The sequence below is a fragment of the Ceratotherium simum genome, chromosome 14, assembly GCF_057802395.1.
Source record: "Ceratotherium simum simum isolate JZ-2026a chromosome 14, ASM5780239v1, whole genome shotgun sequence".
Lineage (NCBI taxonomy): Eukaryota > Metazoa > Chordata > Mammalia > Perissodactyla > Rhinocerotidae > Ceratotherium > Ceratotherium simum.
In genome coordinates, this window is record NC_141913.1 from 26055415 (window position 1) to 26079326 (window position 23912).

At 36.2% G+C, this 23912-nt stretch overlaps 1 protein-coding gene across 3 annotated transcripts in view; it reads left to right on the top strand.

The window, feature by feature from the left end:
- The window catches only part of GALNT1 (polypeptide N-acetylgalactosaminyltransferase 1), a 128917-nt gene that overhangs the window by 53690 nt on the left and 51315 nt on the right, over window positions 1-23912 (top strand). For all 3 annotated transcript variants that reach the window (XM_087439145.1, XM_087439144.1, XM_087439143.1), the window contains 2 exons: window positions 5123-5364; window positions 14176-14350. In XM_087439145.1, the coding sequence (XP_087295271.1) occupies window positions 5226-5364; window positions 14176-14350 (314 nt within the window). In that variant the 5' untranslated portion in view covers window positions 5123-5225. The remainder of the gene's footprint in view (window positions 1-5122; window positions 5365-14175; window positions 14351-23912) is intronic.

Consider the following 23912-nt stretch of genomic DNA (forward strand, 5'->3'; position numbering starts at 1 on the left):
TGTCTTGTATTCAGCGACCTTGATGAAATCATCAATTAGTTCTATTGGTTTATCTGTTGATTCTGTCAGAATTTCTATGTAGAAATCATGCTGTCTGCAAATGATGATTTTGTCTCTTTTTTTTCTAGTCCTTATACTTTTCTTGTCTTATTGCTTCTACCTCCGGTACAATGTCAAAATGAAGTGAGGATGCATAACTTGTCTTATTTATAATGTTATAGAAATGCATCAGAAGTTCCATCCTTAAATATGTTTACGATAGGTTAAAGAATTTCCTTCTTGGTCCTGGTTTTTCTGATGAAGTTCTCTATTGACGAGTAACAAATTACCTCAAAACTTAATTGCTTTAAACAATAAACATTTAGTATCTAGTATTTTCTTTGGGTCAGGAATGCAGGAACAGCTTAGCAGGGTGGTATTGACTCAGGATCTTTCAGGATGTTGCAGTCAAGATATTGGCTGAAGCTGCGGTCATCTGAAGGCTTGACTGGGCCTGCTTCCAAAGAGGTTCACGTCCATGCCTGGCAAGATAGTCCTGGTTGTTGGCAGGAAGCTTCAGTTTCTCACTACGTGGACCTCTCTATAGTGATGCCTGAGTGTCCTGACATCGCGCTTGCTTTCCCTAGAGTGTGTGATTCTGAGAGAGAGCTAGGAGGAAGTGTGTTTTATGACTAACCTTGAAATCACACACCATTACTTCCACCATATTCTACTGGTTAGAAGCAAGTCACTAAGTCCAGCCCACGCTCTAGGAGGGAAATTACGCTCCACAAAAATTATTTTGTATGTTGATTTTTTGTTTTGAGTCTGTCTGTCCCTACAAAGTTGCATGAGAACAGGGGCTTCTGTCTGTATATCTGTACCTTAGACCCCATCTGTTGAGCCCCAAATTTTGTATCCAGCAGCTGAGGTTAACATCTCTCCTTGAAGGTATCAAAGTACCTCTTACTCAACATGTCCAAAATCAAACTGTTTCTTCTCATCTTTATTCTCCGCCTTCCAAAAATTGGTTCTCTTTTACTGGTCCCATTTCTGTGACTGGCACTACTCTGCATCCAGTTGTACAAGCCAGGATTTCTTCCTTTTTACCCCCGTCTAATCATCCTTAAATCCTGTTGAGTTTGTCCCTTAATCTCTCTTGAATCTGCCCACTTTTATCTAGCTCCAGCTTTGTCTCACATCACAGTTTCCTCTTTTGTCTTCAATTCACTGACCTTTCAGTGTTGGGCTCCTTCCTGCTATAGAGCCTTTGCTACTTGCTGCCCAAAATGCTTATTTGCCCCCTCAAATCATGTCTTCTTCAGGGAAGCCTTTTTTAAAAAGTCAGATCTCTCTGTTACAGATGTTTATAGTGCTGTGGAACTCCCTTCAAAGCAGTCATCACCATTGAAATATCACATTTATGTGACTGTTTGACCAATGCCTGATTTCCTGGAGCCAACTCTAAACTTCATAAGGGCAGGGAGCGTGTATATTTTGTTCACTTTTGTATTCCCTGCATTTGACACATTCTCTGCATTTACTGAGTTTGTGTGTATTGAACAAATTAATTAATAAGTGAATGAATGCATTAGATTATGATTCTGGTTGAGAAATAGAGCAAGTGGAATATATAATTAGTAAATAAAATACTCTAGGCTCTCCTTACAATATTAGAGGATAACCATCATCTTTTAAAGTCTTTTAGTTTTTCTGGCAGAGATTCCAGCTACAAATTAAAGGAATACATCTCTTGAAGGGTCTCATATCTCACACCTGCCTGGTCAGTACAACACGAAGTTAGTAATCCTAGGTCTGGGTGCCTGAGAGTACTGTGTTCTGAGGAGAAAGGAGGTAAGAAGCACCGCATTATACCCCAAAGCCTAAAGATTTAGGTCCAAGAGAATGAAGCTTCCCTTTTCTCCTAAAGCTTCTGTTCTTGCTTCTGAGCCTCTCTTCTTAAGTTTTAAATTTCTGGAGAATCTTGGTGAGAAGTATGAGGGGTAAGAGAAAATAATTATTTAGCCCTGGAAAATGCTGATCCATCTTTGGAAAAACTGGGCATATGGTATGTAGAGTAGGATCAGAAGTTTACTGATATAATTGATTATTGTACTTTGACATTAATTCTGATTTTATAACTTTTAAAATAAATTAAGTAGTTAAATGCATTTCAGATGGAAGGTTTTAATCTATTGTGGTTGGGACAAAACAAACTCTGAGTTTTTAGTGACTTCCAAGATAAATTCTGGTAATGTGTCATTTGAGGAAACATACAGTTTTTCTCCTTCTAAAATTGGCCTTGTTTCTTTCAAGTATCCTCCCATATTTATCTATTCTTAAGTATATTGAGGTTGAATTTATATACAGTAAAATTCACCCTTTTAGGTCTAGTTTTCTCAGTTTGGACAAATGGTCATAGTCGTATGACCACCACCACAAGCAAGATATGGAGTGTTTTCATTATTACAGATTCCTTCATGCCCCTTTAAGGGCAATCCCCTACTCCTTCCTCAGCCTCTGGCAGCCACTGATCTGATTTCTGTTCCCATAGTTTTGCCTTTGCCAGAATGTCACATAAATGGAATCGTATAGTATGGTATGCAGCCTTTTGTGACTGACTGACTTCACTTAGCATAATGCTTTTGAGATTCATTCGTATTATGGCATGTGTATCAAGAGTTTGTTCTTTCTTATTGCTGGATTGCTGGGTAGTATTTCACTGTATAGATGTACTACCATTTGTTTATCCATTCACCAGGTGATGGACATTTGGGTTGTTTCCAGAGTTTGATGATTATGATTAAGCTGCTGTAAAGATTTGTGTCCAGGTCTTTGTGTAGATGTATGTTTTCCTTTCTCTTAAGTAAATAGCTAGGAATGGGATTACTGATTCATGTGAGAAGAAACTGCCAAACTGTTTTCCAGATAGGCTGTACCATTTTGCATTCCCACTGGCAATGTATTAGAGTTTCAGTTGCACCAATTCCTTGTCAGCACTTCGTATTTTTCTTTTTTCTTTTAGCCATTTATATCAGTGCATAGTGGTGTTTCATTGTGGTTTTAATTTGCAATTCCCTGATAGCTAATGATGTTGAACACCTTTTTATGTGCTCATTTGCCATCTGCATCGCTTTTTGGTGAAGACAGTTCAAACCTTTTGCCTATTTTATTGGCTTTTTTTTTTTTTTAATTTGGAAGTTCTTTATATATTCTGGATGCAAGTCATTTATCAGATATGTAATTTGTGAATAATTTTTTTCTCCCAATCTGTGACTTTTTATTTTAATAGTGCCTTTTGAAGAGCAGAGGCTTTTAATTATTAAGTCCAGTTTGTCAATCTTTTTTTACAGTTTGTGGGGATATTTTTGTTCTACCTAAAGAATCTTTGCCTAACCCAAGGTCTCAAAGATTTTTGCCTCTCCTTTACCTACATTTTTCCCTAGACCTCCTGCTTCCTCCATACCCCTCTCCTCTCAAACACACACGTCCCTCCTGCATTTCACTTTCAATTTCAGAATCTAATTGTGCCATCTTGGAAAAATTAAATAAGAGTGGATGCAAAGTTATAAAGATTTACATTTAAGAATTCTGGGCTGTAAGCATTAAAAAAAATAACAATCAGCAGATTTTAGAGAACATAAACCACATTTGAATTCCAGATATTGCACTAGCAGTCAGACTGTTTGCTTTGCCAGCGACCAAAAGAGGAAGCCTTTCACATGAAATACCTCAAAATATAAATTTATATATATCTAGCTTCTCTGGAGAGAACTATGTTGTTCCATGATGCCATGCAGTATAATGCTTTTGGTTCTCCCTTCCGCCTAGTTACCCTAGTTATTAGTAATTGCTCACCACACGTGACACAATATCAGATATTGAGTGAATATGATTTTGAGGCAAGAATATGACAGTAGCACCCCCAGAGAAATGAGCAGAAATAACACTTTAGATTTATAAGTATCACTTAGTACTTTTTTGGTTGCTTTTCAGGTTGCTGTCTAGCAACCTTGTGAAGTAGGCAAGAACTGTTGTCTTTTTCATGGATAAACTCTCTGGCCTCTCCTGAATTGTTCACGTAAATTTATCTCTGTTGCCTGCCATGGAACATGCTACATAAAGTTGTCCTTGTAAGAAGCTACTACACTGCCCATCAGCCCGGTTCTTCAGAGCATCTGCTCGTGTGGCTTTCAGTGTGGGGCATACGTGTGAAGTGTGTGTTTCCTCCATCCACCTCATCTGAATACACTTGGCTTGTCTCTTTCCTGATCAGTTGTGACACAGGCCTTTGAGCCTCAGTGTTGACTGCTCAGCGGGATGGCTCCTACCTCTCTGAGGTCCCTTAGACTGCTCCAGAGCTCCCTCAGGGGAACTGCTTATATGCCAGAACTGTTTCTAGTCAAACTATCCCAAATGACCTTTACAAATTTGGTGACAGTTCCTCCACTCATTTTCTCATATTTTAACAGATTTGGCGGCAAGTGGGGAGGCTGGGAAATGGAAACTAAACATCAGGGAAATCTATAAAATTTCTATCAGAGCCAAGACGAGGTCTCAGATCTTATGATACCCTTTTCTTTTTCATTATACTTTCCATAAGTCTGTTTCTGAATGGCTAGTGACTGTAGCATTTTTAGAATGGGATTCAGTGGGACAGAGGGACAAGAATTAGCCCAATAAACTGCTATAGTACAGGCTATTAGGAGAACTCATATTAATCCTTGGGCTCTGGGAACTGAATGTGAGTGGTTGAAATGTACTGGGAATCACTGCATTGTTAATCCCCATGTGTTTGGTGGATATGAAATAGTAGCTCACTGTTGTTTTAATTTGCATTTTCCTAATTATGGTGAATTGAGCATTTTTCCACATGTTGATTGGCTATTCGGGTTTTCCTTCTGCTAAGTGCCTGTTATACTGTTTACTCGTTTTCCTATTGGTTTGTTGTATATTGATTTGTAGGAGTTATTTGTATATTCTTGATACTCTTAATTTTTATGTATTTTACAAGCGTTTTTCTAAGTCTGATTTATAAACTTATTCTTCATAGTAAAATTTCATATGCATATTAAATTAATCTTACAATTCAATTTCTAGGTTCTGAATTTTTAAGTTAATCTTTTTCTTTTTCTCTCTATAGGTTATGAACGTGATTTCTGATGAAACTGGATTGGAATAATTTTCATGATCTTTATATATTTATGTATATATATTTTAAAATTTTGCATTTGACTTAAAGTGCCATGAGAAAATTTGCATATTGCAAGGTGGTCCTAGCCACCTCCTTGATTTGGGTACTCTTGGATATGTTCCTGCTGCTTTACTTCAGTGAATGCAACAAATGTGATGAAAAAAAGGAGCGAGGACTTCCTGCTGGGGATGGTGAGTGACATTTCATAATACACCTGTTTGATAAATATGTCACTGATTTTTACTAACTAATTTGGATACTATAGATTAATAATCAGCCCTGACTTCCTATATATGATGATCTTATTTCTAACAGTTCTTCAGCGGGTTCTTCCAACAGTTAAAAGTATTAAAGTAGCATGTATAGAATTGCTAAATTCAATTTTTGTGTTCAATGTTAAATGTAGTTAATTTTCTGGAAGTTATGTTACCAAATAATATAGAGAATCTCATAGTTGGAACTATCAAAATTGTACAGAAGATTTGTCTAATGCCATAATGCTGAGCGGAGCATTAAAATTGCATTATCAGGTATCAAAAGAGATTTCTCCTGCCTTCCCATCTCAGTCTTAAGGGAAGAAGTCCTTCTAGATAGATGTGATCTGGAGAGTTCTTTTTGTCAATGCTGTAGATAGCTCCAGATAGCACTTTCAGGGAGGGCTTTTGAAAAGATCAGGCTGTGGGATAGGAGCTGCAGTGAGAACACTGCAACAGGGTATGGAAAAGAAAGGAAACACAAATATGACGGACCTGGGTTGGAAGTACTGACATTTTTTGCAGAGGACACCTGAAAAAGTCGGTTTTAAACTCCATGTGTTTAAACCAACAAACAAATGCTGCCTTTTATTTTTTTTTAAACATAATGAAAGTGATTTTGCATTGTGAGTCAGTAATTCAGCTAGCTGTTCTGGGCTCTGAACTCTCTGTGATTAGTTATAGAATATCTGGCTATACAGTAATTCTATTTTTTAGGAATTATATGTAAATGATTACTGTTTGAACGTAAGTTTTATTTGAGTATGTAGCCACATTTAAATATTTTGCACTTTTATAATGAGGGCACTTAATCCTCTAAAATTTATAATTTAAAAATTCTTTATTTGTGTTGGTAACCTGTGCCAGTTACTTACTGTAATTTTTATAGATGGGATTATATGACCAGTTCTGTTTATTTCTTCTTGGGAAGTTTGCCAAAAATGAAGCTCAGTTGCTAGCACTAGACTCTAGTAATATCTAGGCTACCCCTAACTTTTAAATTTTCTCTTTTGCTATAAGTTTTAATGAAGTATATATATATATTTGTTTTTTTGTGAGGAAGATCAGCCCTGAGCTAACATCCGATGCCAGTCCTCCTCTTTTTGTGGAGGAAGATTGGCCCTGGGCTAACATCCATGCCCATCTTCCTCTGCTTTATATGGGACACTGCCATGGCATGGCTTGACAAGCGGTGCGTTGGTGCGTGCCTGGGATCCGAACCTGAGAACCCCGGGCTGCTGAAGCAGTTCGCGCACACTTAACCGCTATGCCACCCGGCCGGCCCCAGTGAAATATATTTTTCTTCAAAGTCAGCCTATTAATTTGCTGACTGTCTTGGTTTCTTTATGGCTCTGCTCTTTAGTAACTTTGTTGAGTGACAAAGTGCTGCCTCCTTAATTGTTGTTAGAGCTATAACTCTCTCTCTACATTTAAATAAAAGGGCAGGTATTACCATTCACCAATAAGAAACTAGGATATTCTTTTCCCTAATAGAACAGACTAACTTTCCCTTCACCCCACCTTAATTCGTTAACATTTATAGTGGGAGCTCATGGTTGTTCTATCTTAACTGAAAAGGCATGCAAGTAAGAAAGACTAGGACCTGAAGTGTGTGAGGATCCACTTGGTGAATGTTTTTTAAACTCTGATATGTGCTCGGAAATGTACTAGGTGCTAGTGATATACAGTTCAACAACAAAAACAAAAAGACAAAGTTTCTCCTTTTGGGGAACTCACAGTCCCCTAGGAGAGAAAGAATAATAGTAAAATTACTGGAGATGTGCATAAGAGCAAAAAGGAAGGAATGCCTTGGGGCATCGGAGAAGGTGCAGTAAGGAAATAATGCTCAAGTTGAGTAGTATCGTGGTGAGTAGGTGTTTGTTAGGTTTGATGGGTGAGGGGAACACTTTCCCAAGAAAGGAAAGAAGCATGTGCAAGATAAGCAAGTGAGAGAACAGAGTTGACAGGTAGGAAAATTTGAGGAAAGAACATGGGATGAAGCTTGGGAGAGGCCGTATCACAGAAAGCCTTTTATGACATGCTAAGGGTTTCGGACTTTATCCTGTAGGCAGTGGCGTGCCACTGAAGGATTTTTAAACAAGGGAATAAGTAACCTGATGGGATCTGCACTTTCAAAAGAAAGTTTGGTGGTCATGTGGCTGGCATACTGGCAGAGAATGAGACTGCAGAGACCAGTTGTGAGGCTGTTATGAAAGACTAGAGAAGTTCTTCGGGCCTACACTAAAATAACACTGAAGGAAGAGAGGAAATAAAATATATGAGAAGTATATAAATAGTGGAATTTACATAATGAGGGGAGCCATTGAATGTAGGTAATAAGAGAAAGAGGAAAGTCTAAGATGACTCTCAGGTCTCCCTGTTTGGATGAATTGATATGAAATAGAGTCCCCAGAGGTGGAGCAGCTGTGATGAGAAAGTGGATGGATGAGTTGAGTTTGGAATATTTAACTTTGAGGTGATGGTAGAGATGTTCTGCAGTAGAGAGTGGTTGAGGTGGAGCACGTAGGTGGTAGTTTGAGCCTTGTCGATACATGAAACTGCACCAGAAGCATGTGTAGAGTTAGAAGAGACAGACCCAGCATTGGAGAGTATCATGGAGCGTCAGTAAAGGAAGAGAAGGCTTCTCAGGAAGTCAGAGGTAGAAGGAGAAGCCAGAGGAATGGGGACATTGAAACCCAGGAGTGATGTTTGTTCAGAGATTTTACCTGAGATGAAGATGAGGTGTTTCTGATATGTTTGGTAACAAGGGGTTTCTTGTGATCCTGGCAAGTGCCATTTCAGTGCCAGCAGATTTGATACATCAGTGAAATAACAGAAATGTGTAGCTTATTCTTTTAGGAAACTTCAACATGAAGTGAAAGGGATAGTACAATAGTTAAAAGATAGGAATGGAGCCAAAGTTGGTTTTCTATGTATGTATGTATTTTTTATGTATGTTGAGGGAGAGGTTTAAAATATAAGGGAAAGAAGTAATACTTGAAAGAGCAAATTCTCAGCAGATGAGACAGTGTAGTATCAAAACCATAAGAAAAGGATTAGCCTTGAAGAGGATTCTCAGGTTAATATAGTTTTGAAAACCACTAGTGGAATGAGCATCAAAGAAAAGGAATAGGTTTTATACAAAGTACAGAAGTACAAAGTAAAGGAGAAATGGTCTGGAATAACAACATAGAGCTATGAGATAGCACCATTACCTCCTGAGAAAAGGAGAAAAACAGTTCAGAAAAGGTCGTGAGGTTAGTGGGCTCTGGGGGAGAGCCAGATTTGAGTTAAGTGTGGTAGATGGGGCCTTTGTGTTGAGGAGACAAGAGGAGGAAGAAGCTTTGTAATGGCCTGGGAGTATCAGGGTGTTTAGTGGGACGGACTGAGAAGGAAGTCAGCAGTGGAAGAATGAGAGAAAGACTGAGCAGTAAGCCAGAAGGTGAGTAAATAGCTAACGGGGCGGGGGGAGGGTTTGAGAGGCCTACAGATGGGGCCTTATAGCATCTGTTTTCAAACTGTGTTCCAGGTAGCCTTAAGGGATTAAAGGGAAAGAGGGGAAAGTGATTTGGGGAAGGGGGACAGTTGATGCTAAGCAAGAACAGTTTGAAAAATCTGCTCTGTTGTGACATTTCAGTGAAATCCCAAGTAGCGTCAGAGTCCTTAAGTTGTTAAGGTTCTCAACAAATGGCTGGTTGAAGACTTGCTGTGGTGCCTCTGAAGAGATCTTTTACTGAAGTTGTTGGGAGAGGTAGGTAGGTAATGAGAGCAAGGATGTGGACCTTCTTAGTGGAATTAGCAAGTACACTCAGTGACCTAGAAGAATGTAGGTCTCTTTTGATAGAACGCATAAAGTCTCTAGAATCTTCGTTTTCTATGGCATTTGAAAAACCAAAACAAGACTAAAAAGCAAAAAAACCATAAGCAGATATGATACTCCAGAGTAATTGTTTTCAGTATTGTAAGGATCTCATTTCTGAACATTCTTTGAACTGCTGTACAGTGCCAATTTGGTGAAATTTACCAAATTCTTTTCTTTATGTTGTGAATAAAGGTGTCCTATTTTTAAGTAGAGTGGATTATTTTTATGATAATGCTGAAGGCCTCTTATGAGATTGTCATTGATATACTTAACAGTTTTCTAGGATTCTTAAATTTGCTTATAACTTGCCTACTTCAAGTAACGGTGGGCCAGTCTTTGGTGATTACAGAGGGTTGGCTTTGTTTTGTTTTGTTTTCCTGAGCAGTTCTCTCTCATAGGTTTTAGACCCCAGACTATCTGAGAATAGCAAAATTCTTCTGTTGCTAGAGAATTAGATTGGGCTCCTCTTGAAAAAACAAGGTTAGTGTGGGTTATGTCCTTGGAATATTTTTGCTACTCTTCTGCTTTTCAGAATTAGCTCATTTATTCAGTTTATTAATTTGGATGTTGTATAGAATATTCAGTGTTTTTACAGGTCCGGTTTCAAGTAGGAATTGATCCTTTATGCCAGTACTGTATTTGATATTCAGATCTTTAAATGTTGATGATTCAAGTTTTCACGTACTTATGCTAGAATTAGTTCAACTGTCAAACATTAGGAAACCTTCAAGAACGTAGTTTATAGGAGAAACTTCTGATGATTAAAAACTTAAAAATATTATTAGTTAAGGCTTTCAGAACTCTTTATTACAAATTTCTTATATGTTTAGAGTTTTATATATTGAATACATTACAAATAAATTGAACATAAAATTGGAACGAGTGTTGAAACTTACAAGAATGTTGAGGTAGCAGAGAATTATCAGTGAATTTTGTTATATATAATATTTTGACCTTAAAAAAGTCAGGTAATTTGCTATATTTCTTATCTTACATACTTTTGTTTATAGAATATTTATTAATTTATATACCACTAAGAAAGCTAAAACATTCCAGTTATCATTGTAAGCCACATCCCAATTTTAGAGATGTTAAAAATATGGAAAAAAATATTTTGGAATAGGTGCCATAGTGCATAAAAATAGTAAAGATGATAATTATGTAATAAGGTAAGAAAATCGTTAGGGAGAAATCATTTTTTAGCCTTTTATTAGCATTTTCCCCCAAAACGGTATGAAATAACTTTATACCTCTTTATTCTACTTCCATGATAAAAATACAAATTAGAAATTTATTAAAGTACATTCAAAGATATGTCATGTGGTTTGTATATGTTAGTCTTATTTGGTGGCATTCAGAGTGAACCTGTAGTTTTCTTGGTAATTAAGTTTTCTAAAACGTGAACCTTCCCTACATTGTCATGTAAATAAAGTTTAACTGAAGTAATTAATAAAATTAGTTTGTTCTCACATAATACTTTGGAATAACACTTTAGTCATTCCCTTGTCAAAATTCATTTGATTCTTAGAAATGATCTGCATGTAAAGTTTTATGCCAAGAAAAATTTTTTTTCAGTTCAGGAAATGATGATATCAAACCCCATATCAGTTGCTTTCAAACAAAAATTTCACTGAACTCACTTCTAATTTACATGAAAGACTAGTAAGTAGAGTACGTGGAAAATTAATGCTTACCATCTTGTTTGTTAGTTGGTTTTTAATACTGCAAGTTCATTAGTAAAAATATTCACTAACCACATGCATTTTATCCTGGCCTCTTTGCCAAAGAAAAGTAGTTTACGAATCCATTTAATTCTTTAGGATGTTATAATTTCTAAATTAGAGTGTTGTGAATTCTGTAAGTCATGCAGTAATATAACTTTTGATTAATGGCAACTGTAAATGTGGCTCTGAAATCTCGTGAGTACCAGTAGCTTAAAGTATATAATGTGGGCACTATACTAGATATTCAGATTATGAATAAGTATCACATGATCAAATTTATAAAATGCTGCAGCAGCAGGATTGTATATGTTGTACAGTTTTGCCTCATTCTTATTTTTTTTAAACCACACCCCCAACATCCTCCTTTGCTTTTTTTAAAGATTTTATTTATTTATTTATTTTCCCCTCAAAGCCCCAGTGGGTAGTTGTATGTCATAGCTGCACATCCTTCTAGTTGCTGTATGTGGGACGCGGCCTCGGCATGGCCGGAGAAGCGGTGCGTCGGTGCGCGCCCGGGATCTGAACTGGACTGCCAGCAGTGGAGCGCGCACACTTAACCGCTAAGCCACAGGGCTGGCCCCTGCCTGATTCTTGAAGATCTCAAGGCCAGAGTTTTACTTTGCAATGATGGGGCAAGATTTTAGCTTTCTGGTCATATAGTCTCTGATTCTATAAGCAATCAAGTTTATACTTACTAGTTCTTATAGTAGTAATTTCTTGAGTCTTCCTTCATGCTTCCCCAGCCCCATGGAAAATTTCAAACATAAACAAAAGTAGAGAAAATAGAAGACTGAACTCCCATATACCCATCATCTGGCTTCAAGAGTTGTCAAGTCAAGGCTAGTCTTGTGGCATGGATACACAGATACGTCTTTCTCTTTATCTCCCCTCTCCCCTTTTTTTTGCTTGTCGTTGAAGAAGAAATTGGGTTGTTTCTCTTTTCCAGTTTCCCATAATCAGGATTTGCATCCCTTTAATGTTTTTTATCACGTCCTTCCGTCCTCTATATTTCCTGTGAATTGGTAGGTAGGTCCAGAGGCTTGATCAGATACAGGATCTCTTCTACCCTGCCACCCCCGGCCCTGCTAGCAGAAATATGTTATAGATGGTATTCTGTATAACTTAATACTCTTAGTTAAAAAATTGAGCAGAATGAAAATGTTTCCATTTTGACTTTTCTCTAAAGCATCATCTTATACTAAAATAGGGCACAGATAACTGAAGGATATTTATGATCAGGGCCACTAGATCATATGTTGTTATCTGTGCCATGCACAAAAGATAATTGTCACTTCCAGAACTCTACTGCTCTCTGTTGACCCCTTAACATCCCAATCCCCAGATCTGTTGATTGCTCTTTATTTTAAGAGACAAGTAAATAAGTAGAATTGACGTGAAGAGTTTTATAATTTACGATTTTTAAAGTTTTAAAAGCTTATATGGGCATTAGACTTCTGTCTTGTGCTTGTATCATAGTTTTTATTACACTTGTCATTGAAAATTTTTGTCACTGAGAGTTTAAAAAAAATTTGTCAACCTTTTATATTTAAAGAGCTTCCTTGCTTGGCAAACATTAGGCAGGATTTGTTTTTTAAAAACTGTATTGCATGAGTTTCCTATAATTTTTAAAGTTATTTCCTAATAGTTTAATGTCCTTCCTAAAATCACAGTTTATTCTGAATATGGGGAAAGTTATCATACACTATTTTTTCCTTGAGAGTTCTCTAAAATAGATTTTTATAATCTGGATAGAGTTGTTGAAGACAGGGAATAATTTCATGTTCTGCAGCTCTGGGTATGGGTAGTTTGCTCTGTACCACAATCTGAAACAATCATCCTGCAGGTCACCTTTACCAACTAGTGCTATTCTTGGGCAGATGAAGCCTAGTTGAGGAGAGATGGTTTGTCTACTGCCTTGACGTCTTCATTTTTGTGCAGAGACTTTTGGGGGATGCCTAAAAAACAAACTGCAGGAGAATAAAACTTTCAGCTTTAAAAATAAACAAGTAATTTACAAAACAGATATTTTCATCCTCTTCTTTTCCTCACCTCATTCTCTACTCATCCCTTTTAGATGGGAAGTTTAACACATTTTGTTTCAAATTTAATATATCCTAGAACCTGTTTTTCTTGGAATGCTTTTTAACATCTCAAAAGCATATAACAATGAACAAGATTTGGGAATTGCTGATCTGGAATATTACTCTTTTTATGTATGTATCAAGAGATAACATTACTTCTGATTAGAATTATCTTTCATGATGCTCCACCTTGCATAATGCTTATTATAATGTCTAATGTTATCAATTCTAGGATTTCATTTTGACTTATTTTGCATAGTACTTTTACTCAAATATTAATTCAGCATATAGTTACAAAACACTATGCTAAACTCCACAGAAGGTACATGAATGAATCAAAAAACCCCAGCTAAAAAGAGATCATAATCCAGTCGGGGGAGTTGTAAAACAGGTTTAGCAATCATTGTAACAAATTGATTAGGGACATAGGGCCCTAGATGAAATGATGCAGTGCAGTAGTCAGGAGCAGTAAATGATCACTAGAGAGAGATTCAGAAAAGCAACAGGCAAGAGAAGCCATTTTAGCTGGGCCTTGAAAGACAAATAGGGCTTCGGTATTGCAAAGATAGAAGGGGGAAGGAGGTGCCAAGGGAGGGGACCTGTGTGAGCAAAGGCACCAAAGCAAGAAAATAGGAGGCGCATTTGGAGGAAAGTAGTGGGTTGCAATTTAACTGAAGGATGAACAACTAGGGGACGGGAAGTATAGGGCCAAGCAGGTGGTAGGTTTGGAAAGTTAGATTAAATTCCGTATTAAAAAGATTGGACTCTAGAAGACCATGGGATTAACACAATGAAAGCTATGCTTTAGGGAGGTTAATGTGGTATCACTATTTGCGATGGGAGTGCCAAGGCTATGCACTGATTCAGGTGAGTGGTGCAAGGTGAGGAGGTCTTAAATCAGGACACTGGTGTGGAAGTGGAGGACAAGGCAGCCCCTAGGAGGTGTTACAGACTGGGAGAGGATGGGCTCAGAAATGGCTCTGGTTGTTGAGGGCACAGTTTAAACTCAAATGTTATTAAACAGAAACATGAATTAATTGCTATAAAATTAACGTTAGTTAAGTTTCCTCCTTATTCTTAGTTCTAGAGCCAGTACAAAAGCCTCATGAAGGTCCTGGAGAAATGGGGAAACCAGTCGTCATTCCTAAAGAGGATCAAGAAAAGATGAAAGAGATGTTTAAAATCAATCAGTTCAATTTAATGGCGAGTGAGATGATTGCACTCAACAGATCTTTACCAGATGTTAGGTTAGAAGGGTAAGTACCTAGTGTGGTCCTGATAGTATTTAATTTGAATGAAAAGTATGTTCTGAATTCCCAATAAATTGCACTTTAGTGTTGACTGTTCTTAAAGTGAATGTTACATCACTAAGATACTGCTTACCCCACTTAAAAAATAATTAAATGCTGATAAGATAATACCTCAAGTTGCTGCTGTTCATTAGGACTATATATTTTTGGCCTTGGAAAATTATTGTTTATCTTAATAGATTAGTAGGGGATTTTAAACTGCATTATTACCTAAACATTCATATAATCAACTTTTTAAAAAATATTCAAGTTGTGTGTAACTTAAAATAGTGACGTATGCAATCATAAGTGTACAGATTACTGAATTTTTACATATGTATATACCTGTCTAACCATCATTCAAATCAGGTTGTAGAACATTTCCGTCACCCCTGAAAGTTCTCTTATGTTCCTTTCCAGTCAGTACTCTCACCCCTAGAGGCAGCCATTGTTTTGACCTCTCTAAACATAGATGAGTTTTGTCTTTTTTGGAACTTTTTATAAATAGATCTATATAGTATATATTCTTTTGTGTCTTTGAGATTCATATTGTTGCATATATCAGAGGTTTATTCTTTTCCATTGCAATGTGGTGGTTTGTTATATGAATATACTATAGTTTATTTACACATTGATAAACATTTGGGTTGTTTTCACTTTTTGACTATCATGAATAAAGCTGTTGTGACATTCTTGTACATGTCTTTTGGAGGAATTAAGCTCTCATTTCTATTTTTTTATGTATTGGGGAAGGGAACAGGGTATACACTTATTTAGATTTATTTATTTATTTATTTTTATTTTATTGTGGTCAACACTTATATAGCTTTATCATGTGCTGCCAGACATTTTTTGAAGATGGTTGTACCAATTTATACTCCTACTGGCAATATAACAGGTCCAGGTGCTCCATGTGAAGAAGGTAATACAAGGTATCTGGACTAGAGGACAACAGGCCCAGTTAAAAACAAGGAAACAGTACAGAAAACAGGTGGATTAAGTGAACATATTTATTCTGGCTGCTGACACCCTCTAGCCACCTTGCCTTCTATGGCTCCCATTAATGCCAGCAGCCAGGCCTTCCCTCGCGAGACAAGAGATTGAAGGATCTTTTTCAACAAAATCAGACTAACCCTAGAGAAAAAACAACCTACAGACACTGACATCAGAGATTATCCAGCTTAAGGGCACCGCCTGATCACCCCATTGGAAACTCATAGTCAGTAAGCCTCACTCATAAATTCAGAGCTTATATTCAGCTTTTTGGTCTTCCGTTTTTAATAAACAGATAACCAAGGAATGCTAAACTTCACAGGAAACCGTCAAACATGAAAAGTATAGTGCAAAACTGTAAGCAACTTGGAGGAAGCAAAGATTATTCAAAGAGAAGAAAACTTAGAAATAATTAGTGGTTCCAATGAATAAGAAAGCATATTAAAACCATAAAACAAGAATAGGATGCTATTCAAAAGATACACTGAGAGAACCAAAAAGAGCTTTTGGGAATATATATATTAAAAAAAGCGAAAACTCAATAGTAAGTTGGAAGGAAATCTTCCATGAAAATGGACCAAAGAGATTGTCAATAGTAAAAGCATAGAAATTCATGTGACAGTCAAGGAGGAACCAATATTTGATTAATAGTAGTCTCAAAGAGAACAACAAAAAAAGCAGGGAGGAGAGAGAGAGGAAGAGGAGAAAATTTATCCACAAAATTTTCCAGAACTGGACTATACAGGTTTCAGATGGAAAGAGCCTACCAAGTTTTCAGGACGTAGGTGAAACATACTGCACTCCCAAGGCATCATGAATTTCAGAACACTGGGGATCCTTCCCCCCAAAAGCCCCCTTATAGTTTTCTCTAGTGAGAAAGCAGGCACAGTCAAAGGATTATTAATGAGAATGTCTACAAACTTCTCGGCAGCAACTCTAGAGGCAAAGGAGCAAAGTTCTAAAGGAAAATAATTTCCAACCTAGAATTCTATATCCATCTAAACTCATAATCAAGGGCACAGGTTAAATAAGGACATTTTTGGAAACGCAAGGTCTCAAAACATTGAACTGCCACACATCCTTTCTTGAGAAGTTACTGGATTGTGCTCCACCAAACGAGGACTTAAACCAAGGAAAAGGACACAGGAGAAGACAGGAGATCTGATATGTATGAGAGATGATGGGAATCTCTGGAAGATGGTGAAGGGAGAGCCTTGGATGAGAGTTGTGCAGGCAGAGAAGCAACCAACTCAGACAGGAGCAGGTCAGAAAATGCACAGTAGGAGAGGCTTCAGGAGGATGTCGGTGAAGTCATAACCTGATACAGCTGAGTTTCTTCAGAAGAGATTTAGACAATTGATGGAGAGTTTGAGATTGAATTAATAATAAGTACATAGAAGAGTGAGTGAGATTAGAAGCAGATTCCCCAGGCAAAGACATATTTGTAAATATTATGTATCTCAGAAAGATAAGGACTCATATAAAAAAGAAAGAAAAATCATGATACCATTTTCATACATAAAAAAATATTAATAGTGATTCCTTAATACCATGAAATACCCAGTTAGTGTTCAAATTTCCGTAGTTATGTCATACATTTTTCTTTTTTTATAGTGTTTGTATTAGGATCCAAATTAAGGTCCACACATTACAACTGGTGGGTATGTCTCTTAAGTCTCTCCTAGTCTGTAGGTTCCCTCTCCATCTTCTTTTTTCCCTTACAGTTTATTATTTGAAGACCGGGTAGAATGACTTATATGTTTCCTCAGCCTCCATTTTGCTGACTGCATCACTGTGGTATCATTGATTGTGTTTCTGTTTCCTTTCTTTTCTGTGGATTGGTTAGGTTAAAGGCATTTTGTACAAGTATCCTTGAAATCAAGTAAATTGTGTGCTTGTGGTAGTAAAGGTGTGAAATCTGGTCAGTCCTTTGCATCATCGTTGAACAGATCTATCGTATGTCCCATCAGTCTGTTTTCTCTTACTGGAACTCCTATTAGCCAGGCTTTGGACTGCTTGCATTGATTCTCTTAGTCTCTTATATTTTTGTCTTTTCTTGTCTTTTTGTTCTACTTGCAGGGAGAAATCCTAGACTGTCTTTCAGCTATTCTCTTTAATTTTTTATTTGTTAAATTTTTTATTACTAACTCTTTGTCATTGTTTTCTGACTTTTTAAAAATATAGACAAAACAACCTGCAATTTACCTTCTTTATACATGTAAATATTTGTGAGATATTTAGTATAACACCACTTTAATCTTTCTAGTTTCTAGAGTAATTTTAACGTTGGTTTAAAAAAACAATCAGTCCCATGAGGCAAGCTGCTGTTATAGTGCCTCAGGGAGATTGCTGTAGCCCAGGATCATTGAATCAGGTTTGAATACAGGTCCTCTGACTCTTAGTTCCCTTCTTTCTCTACCTAATTGCTGAAAGGTATTTTTTTCTCACTTTCTTCACTGTCCCTTTTATTGATAGATTAAATTCTGAAATATTAAAATAATATATTTAGTAGAATTCTATTTATTTTCTCATATCAGATAAGCTTTTCTAGATGATTCTGATGAACTTGTGGAAGTTGCTCTGCTTATAATTTTTAAGACTCATGATTTTATATTTTTTCATGGGCTTTCAGTAACTTTGAAGTTATTCTATCAATAGTAATTGGTAGTTTTAAGGCTAATATGTATTTTGTTTCAGTTAGATAAAATTTTATAAACAAAATATCCTAACATAAATATTACTTTTTCTTTGTACTTGTATTTATCTTTTTGTGTGTGTGTGTGAGGAAGATTGGCCCTGAGCTAATATCTGTTGCCAATCTACCTCTTTTTGCTGAGGAAGATTGTCCCTGAGCTAACATCTGTGCCCATCTTCCTCTCTTTTGTAAGTGGGACGCCACCACAGCATGGCTTGATGAGCAGTGCATAGATCTGCGCCCGGGATCCAAACCTGTGAACACTAGGCTGCAGACGTGGAGCACACAAACTTAACCACTACACTGCCAGGCTGGCCCCATATTTATCTTTTTATAGTTTGGTTTCTACCTGCTTCAAGAAATGTAAAATTTTCTGTTATACAAAATTAGTGAATTAATTCTCTGATCTTTTTGTTTTCTCTGTTGCCTCAAAGACATGTGATAGGTAATTTGTAGTTTAAAAATATACTTTAAAATATTTATCTTGAAGTAGTTTTTATTTTGAGTTTTCCGTCTTTCACTAGTGATCTCTCAAATTTCTTTTGAAAATGTAGCTTTCTCTTTCCTTATTTTAGCTATTAAAATTTTGAACAAAATGGTGTAAATGTTCAGAATGCTATAGGAGATAACAAACCTTTGTACCAATCACCAGCTTTATTGAATCTTAATAAGTTGCCATAATTTCTTCATATTTTGTTTTTAGCAATAAAATTTTACAGCTACAGTTGAAACTGTTTGTATACCCCTCCTCAATTCTATTCCATTCCTCTCTAACCATAGCTCTGATTTTTGCATTTATCATTACTGTGCATGTTTTAAAAGTACTTCCTCATATCTCTATATATAAATAACATATAGTATAGTTTCATATTTTCAACTGAACAAATGCTGGTACAGCATATGCACATATCCTTTTACAACTTTTTAAAATTGTTTTTGTTCAAGCATTGGTTTTGAGATTTATCCATGTCAATACATGTAATTCTAGGTCATTCATTTTAACTGCTTTGTAGAAGTCCACTTGTATGAATATACCATAATTTATCTATTGTTCTTTTACTTTATGTGTATATATGTTATAGTTACAGTGTCTCTGTAAACATCCTTTTTAAACAAACATGTATTTTCTTGTACAGATGTAACAGTTTTCTGTAGAACAGTGCTTTTCAAATTGCAGGTCATGACCCTTTAGTCATTAATGGGTCATGAAATCAATTTAATGAGTACCTGTCAGCATTTTAATTAGTGAAATAGAATAGAAGATATCAGAGTATGTCTCATGCAGTAAAAGTATTTTTTCTTTAATCATTGTTTCAGTATGTATGTGCTAGATTAACATAAAATATATTTGTTAACATGGTTTATGGTCAAAAACGTTTGACCATAGATGTGAAATAATTATGTTGAGAGGTATGCGCTTTTTAAAATTTCGTTCAGTTTCTTAAAAAATTGCTCCCACAGTGGTTTTACCAGTTTATACTTTGCAGCTGCAGTGGATGAGAGACTACATTTCCCTGCATATTCATGCAGAGAATAATAGTAGCATGAGTGAGATATAATAGTGCCATGGACTAGGCTGGCACAGGTGAAGAAGTTTTCAAATTCTGATTTCATTTTTAAGATGGAACCTATCAGAATGCTGATGGGTTGGATGTGGAGGAAAAGAGAAAAGGAGGAGTTAAGAATTCAAGCCTGAGCAGCTATCTGAATTATAGTAATACTTGCCAAGATGGAAAGAAGAGGAAAGTAGAAATATGGGGATAGAAATCAAGAGTTCTTAGCACATATTTATAAAATCCTGGAGGCTAAGGGAGAGGTTGAAGCTGGAGTCATCAAGGGACAAGAGAATTTAAAGACATGGAATTGGTTGAAGCAGCCTTGGGAGTGGATGAGAGGAAAAAGAGGTTAGCTGACTGATATTCCAGCCTTTGAAGATTGAGAAGAGGAGGAATATCTAGCAAGAGGCTGAGAAAAAGGTAAGAGGGAAAAAGTGTATAGTGCCTAAGAAGCCAAGCAAATGTTTCAAGAAGGAAGTGGTCAACTATGTTAAATGCTGCTGAGAGCAAAATAAATTGAGGTTTCTAAATTGACCAGTGGATTTTCAGTGTGTGGAGGTTGTTGGAACCTGGACAATATTGTTTCTGTGGAGTGATAGGAAAGAGACCTTGATTTAAAAGAATGGAGAAGACTTCCACTTCCCTATAATGGTGATCTTGGTGATCTAGACCAACTCCCAGTTGAGCACACCTAGAAAGTTAGAAAAAAAATACAGAAATTATCTGCTTGAAAACATCCAGAGGTTAGAAGGCAGAGTTTAGAAGGCAGTGAAAAATTACCCAAAATATGGGAGAAGATGGAAACCCAGAGAAATGAGCTTAGACTTTGGAGGCCACTTTTTATCTAGAGGCATCTGCTGAATCCAGGTGTATACTGAGAAACTAAATAGTGCTTTTGACAGCCTTTTGGTGCTAGGGTGTAAAAACTGGAGTCCATAGTCTATCGTGTTTGTGTGCGTGGTGTTTAGTGGTGGAGTCTGACAGCCCCTTCCTGCGTGCTTTAGTGTTAGGCTCCTAGAAGTAATGACGAAATTGAAGTAGATGAGCTCTTGTGGGGACTGTAGCCCAACATCATACCATCTCAATGTGTAAAACAGAATTAAGGTGATTAGGGTTTACTAGTCCTTCTATCTCCCCTAGAAGCAAATGTAAATCCTATCTGTAGGAAGATCTTAGGCCTCAAATTTTTTTTGTGGTATTTCCTTACACAATGTCTGGCTTGTAGTCAAAAAATAGCAGACACATGAGGAAGTAAGAAACATGAAAAAAAAAAACAAAAACGATAGACAATGGAAATAGACCAAAAAGGACTCCAAATAATGGCATTATCAGACGCAGACTTTAAAATGATTGTACATAATGTTAATGTGTTCAAGGAAATTAAAAAAAAGATTGAGAATTTCGGCAGAGAACTGAACCTATTAGAAAATAACCAAATGGAAATTCTAAAAGTGGGAAAGTACAATAATAAAAATTAAAAACACAGTGGATGGGATTAGCAGCAGATTAGACATAACTGAAGAGAGAATTAGTGAAATGAATTGTAGATCACAAGTAAACATCCAGAATGAAGCATGGAGAGTTAGAAGGATGAAAAATAAAGAACAGATAGTAAGAGATATAGGAGATACAATGAGAGGTCTAGAACTAGCAACAAAATGGTAGTCACAGAGTGAGAAAGAGAATAGAGCAGTAGCAATATTTGGCAGTATAATGGCTGAGAATTTTCCAAAATTGATGAAAGACATTAAGGCACAGAATCAGTAAGTCTGATGAACCTTGAGCAGGATACCTGCCACATCATACTGGGGCACATCATCATAAAACCATTGCAAACCAAAGATAGAGAAAGAATTATAAAAAAAAACCAGAGGGAGAAAAAAGATAAAGATTACCTTCAAAGATATAACAGGAAGTCTGCAAGTTGACTTCTCAAGAGAGGGGAAAAAAAAAAAGGAAGCCAACGGGGCCAGCCCTGTGGCTTAGTGGTTAAGTGCGCGCGCTCCGCTACTGGCAGCCCGGGTTTGGATCCCAGGCGTGCACCGACGCACCACTTCTCCGGCCATGCTGAGGCCACGTCCCAGGTACAACAACTACAAGAATGTGTAACTATGACATACAGCTATCTACTGGGGCTTTGGGGGAAAAAAAAAGGAGGAGGATTGGCAATAGATGTTAGCTCAGAGCCGGTCTTCCTCACAAAAAAAAAAAAAGGGAAGCCAAAAGATAATGGAATGATATCTTTTAAAGGCTGAGAGATAACTACAAGCCCAAAATTCTATACCCAGCAAAAGTATCTTTCAAAATAAAAAATTTTAAGATAAAAACTGAGATAATTTGTTATCCACACTAAAAAATACTAATGGGTATTCTCTAGGCAGAAAGAAAATGATCCCATTGGAATGATCAGATAATAGAAATGAAGGAAGAGCAATAGAAATGGTAAATATGTAGATAAATTAATGTCAACTATGTAAAACAAAATAATATCTTCTGCAATATAAAATATCTATAAAATTAAGATATAGAACAAAGAATTTTCTTTGTGTGGGGGAATGGAGTTAAATATTTGTAAGGTTTTTTTGTGTTGCCAAGAAGTGGGTAAAAATACCAATTAGTATTAGACTTCAGTAAATCAAGGATGGATGTTGCAGTCTTTAAGGTAAACACCAGAAGAAAGTGAACATTAGTTAATAGAGTGGGGAGAGTGGAAATGAAAAAAAAAATCCAAACTAAGTAAAGAAAGGAGAGAAAAGGACAAATATTTCTATTTGTGTAAGATGGTAGATTTAAACTGAAATATATCAATAATTATATTAAGTGGATTAAGGGTTTTGCTTTAAAGACAAAGATTGCTAGATTGGATAAAAAAAAATGACAACTATATACTGTTATGAGATGCAGACATCAAAAAATAAGGATATAGGAATATTCAGGGTAAAAGAATAGAAAAAAATATACCTGACCTATATTACTATCAGGTAAAAAAGACTTCAAGGTAAAAAGCATATTTGAAAATCATCATTTAAATTCACCACATCAACAGGAAAAAAGGAGATAATTTATGTGATCATTTCAGGAGATACAGAAAAAGGATTTGATAAAATTTTGCCACTGGCTGTGATAAAAACTCTTAGCAAACCAGGACTAGAAGGGAACTTATTTAATCTGATAAAAAGTATCTACAAAAAAACAAAACAAAACTTCACAGCAAATATCCATATTTAATAATTTTGAAAACTTTCCCTTTGAGATCTGGAACATGACACAGATGTCCATATCACTACTTCTATTCAGTGTCGTACTAGAGGTCTTAGCCAGAGTAAGGAGGCAAGAAAAAGAAATCATATTATATGGATTGGAAAGGAAGAATTAAAACTTACTATTTGCAGTTGACATGATTGTGTATAATGAAAATCCAAAAGAATTATAAAGATAAAGATTTAGAATCAGTAAGGTTTAGCAAAGTTGATGGTTTTAAGGTAAATATTTATAAGAAAAATCAATTGGAGCCAGCCCTGATGGCCTAGTGATTCAGGTTCAGCACACTCCACTTTGGCAGCACAGGTTCGGTTTCTGATTGCAGGGCCACACCACTTGTCTGTCAGTAGCCATGCTATGACAGTGGCTCACATAGAAGAACTAGAAGGAGTTGTACAACTAGAATGTACAACTATGTACTGGGGCTTTGAGGAGGAAGGAAAAAAAAAGAGAGAGGGAGGAAGATTGGCAACAGATGTTAGCTCAGGGTGAATCTTTCCCAGCAAAAAAATAAAGTTTAAAAAAAAAAAAAGAAAAATCAATTGTATTTCTATATGTTGGTTTTATAAAAAAGCTAGAAAATAAAATTTTTAAAAATATTATTTAAAATGCAATCAAGAAATATCAAATATAAGAAACTCTCTTCAAAGAAAATTCTAAAACATTATTGAAAGACATTAAAGACGTAAATAAATTGAGAATGAGTGGACAACTCAATATTATAAAAATGTCGGTTCTCTCCAAATTGATTTATAGATTTAATGCATTCACAGTCAACCATGTACGTGTGTGTGTGTGTGTATAATTTGACAAGTCGATTCTCAAATGTAACTGGACATGCAAAGACCTAGCAGAGCCAGGTGTTCTTGTAGAAGAATAAGATTGGAGGATTCGTAATAACAGTTATCAAGATTTCTTGGAAAACTATAGTAATTAAAATAGTATGCTATTGTTGCAAGAACAGACAAACATAAATGAAACAAAATAGAGAGTTCATAACCAGTTCTATACTACTTGAACACTT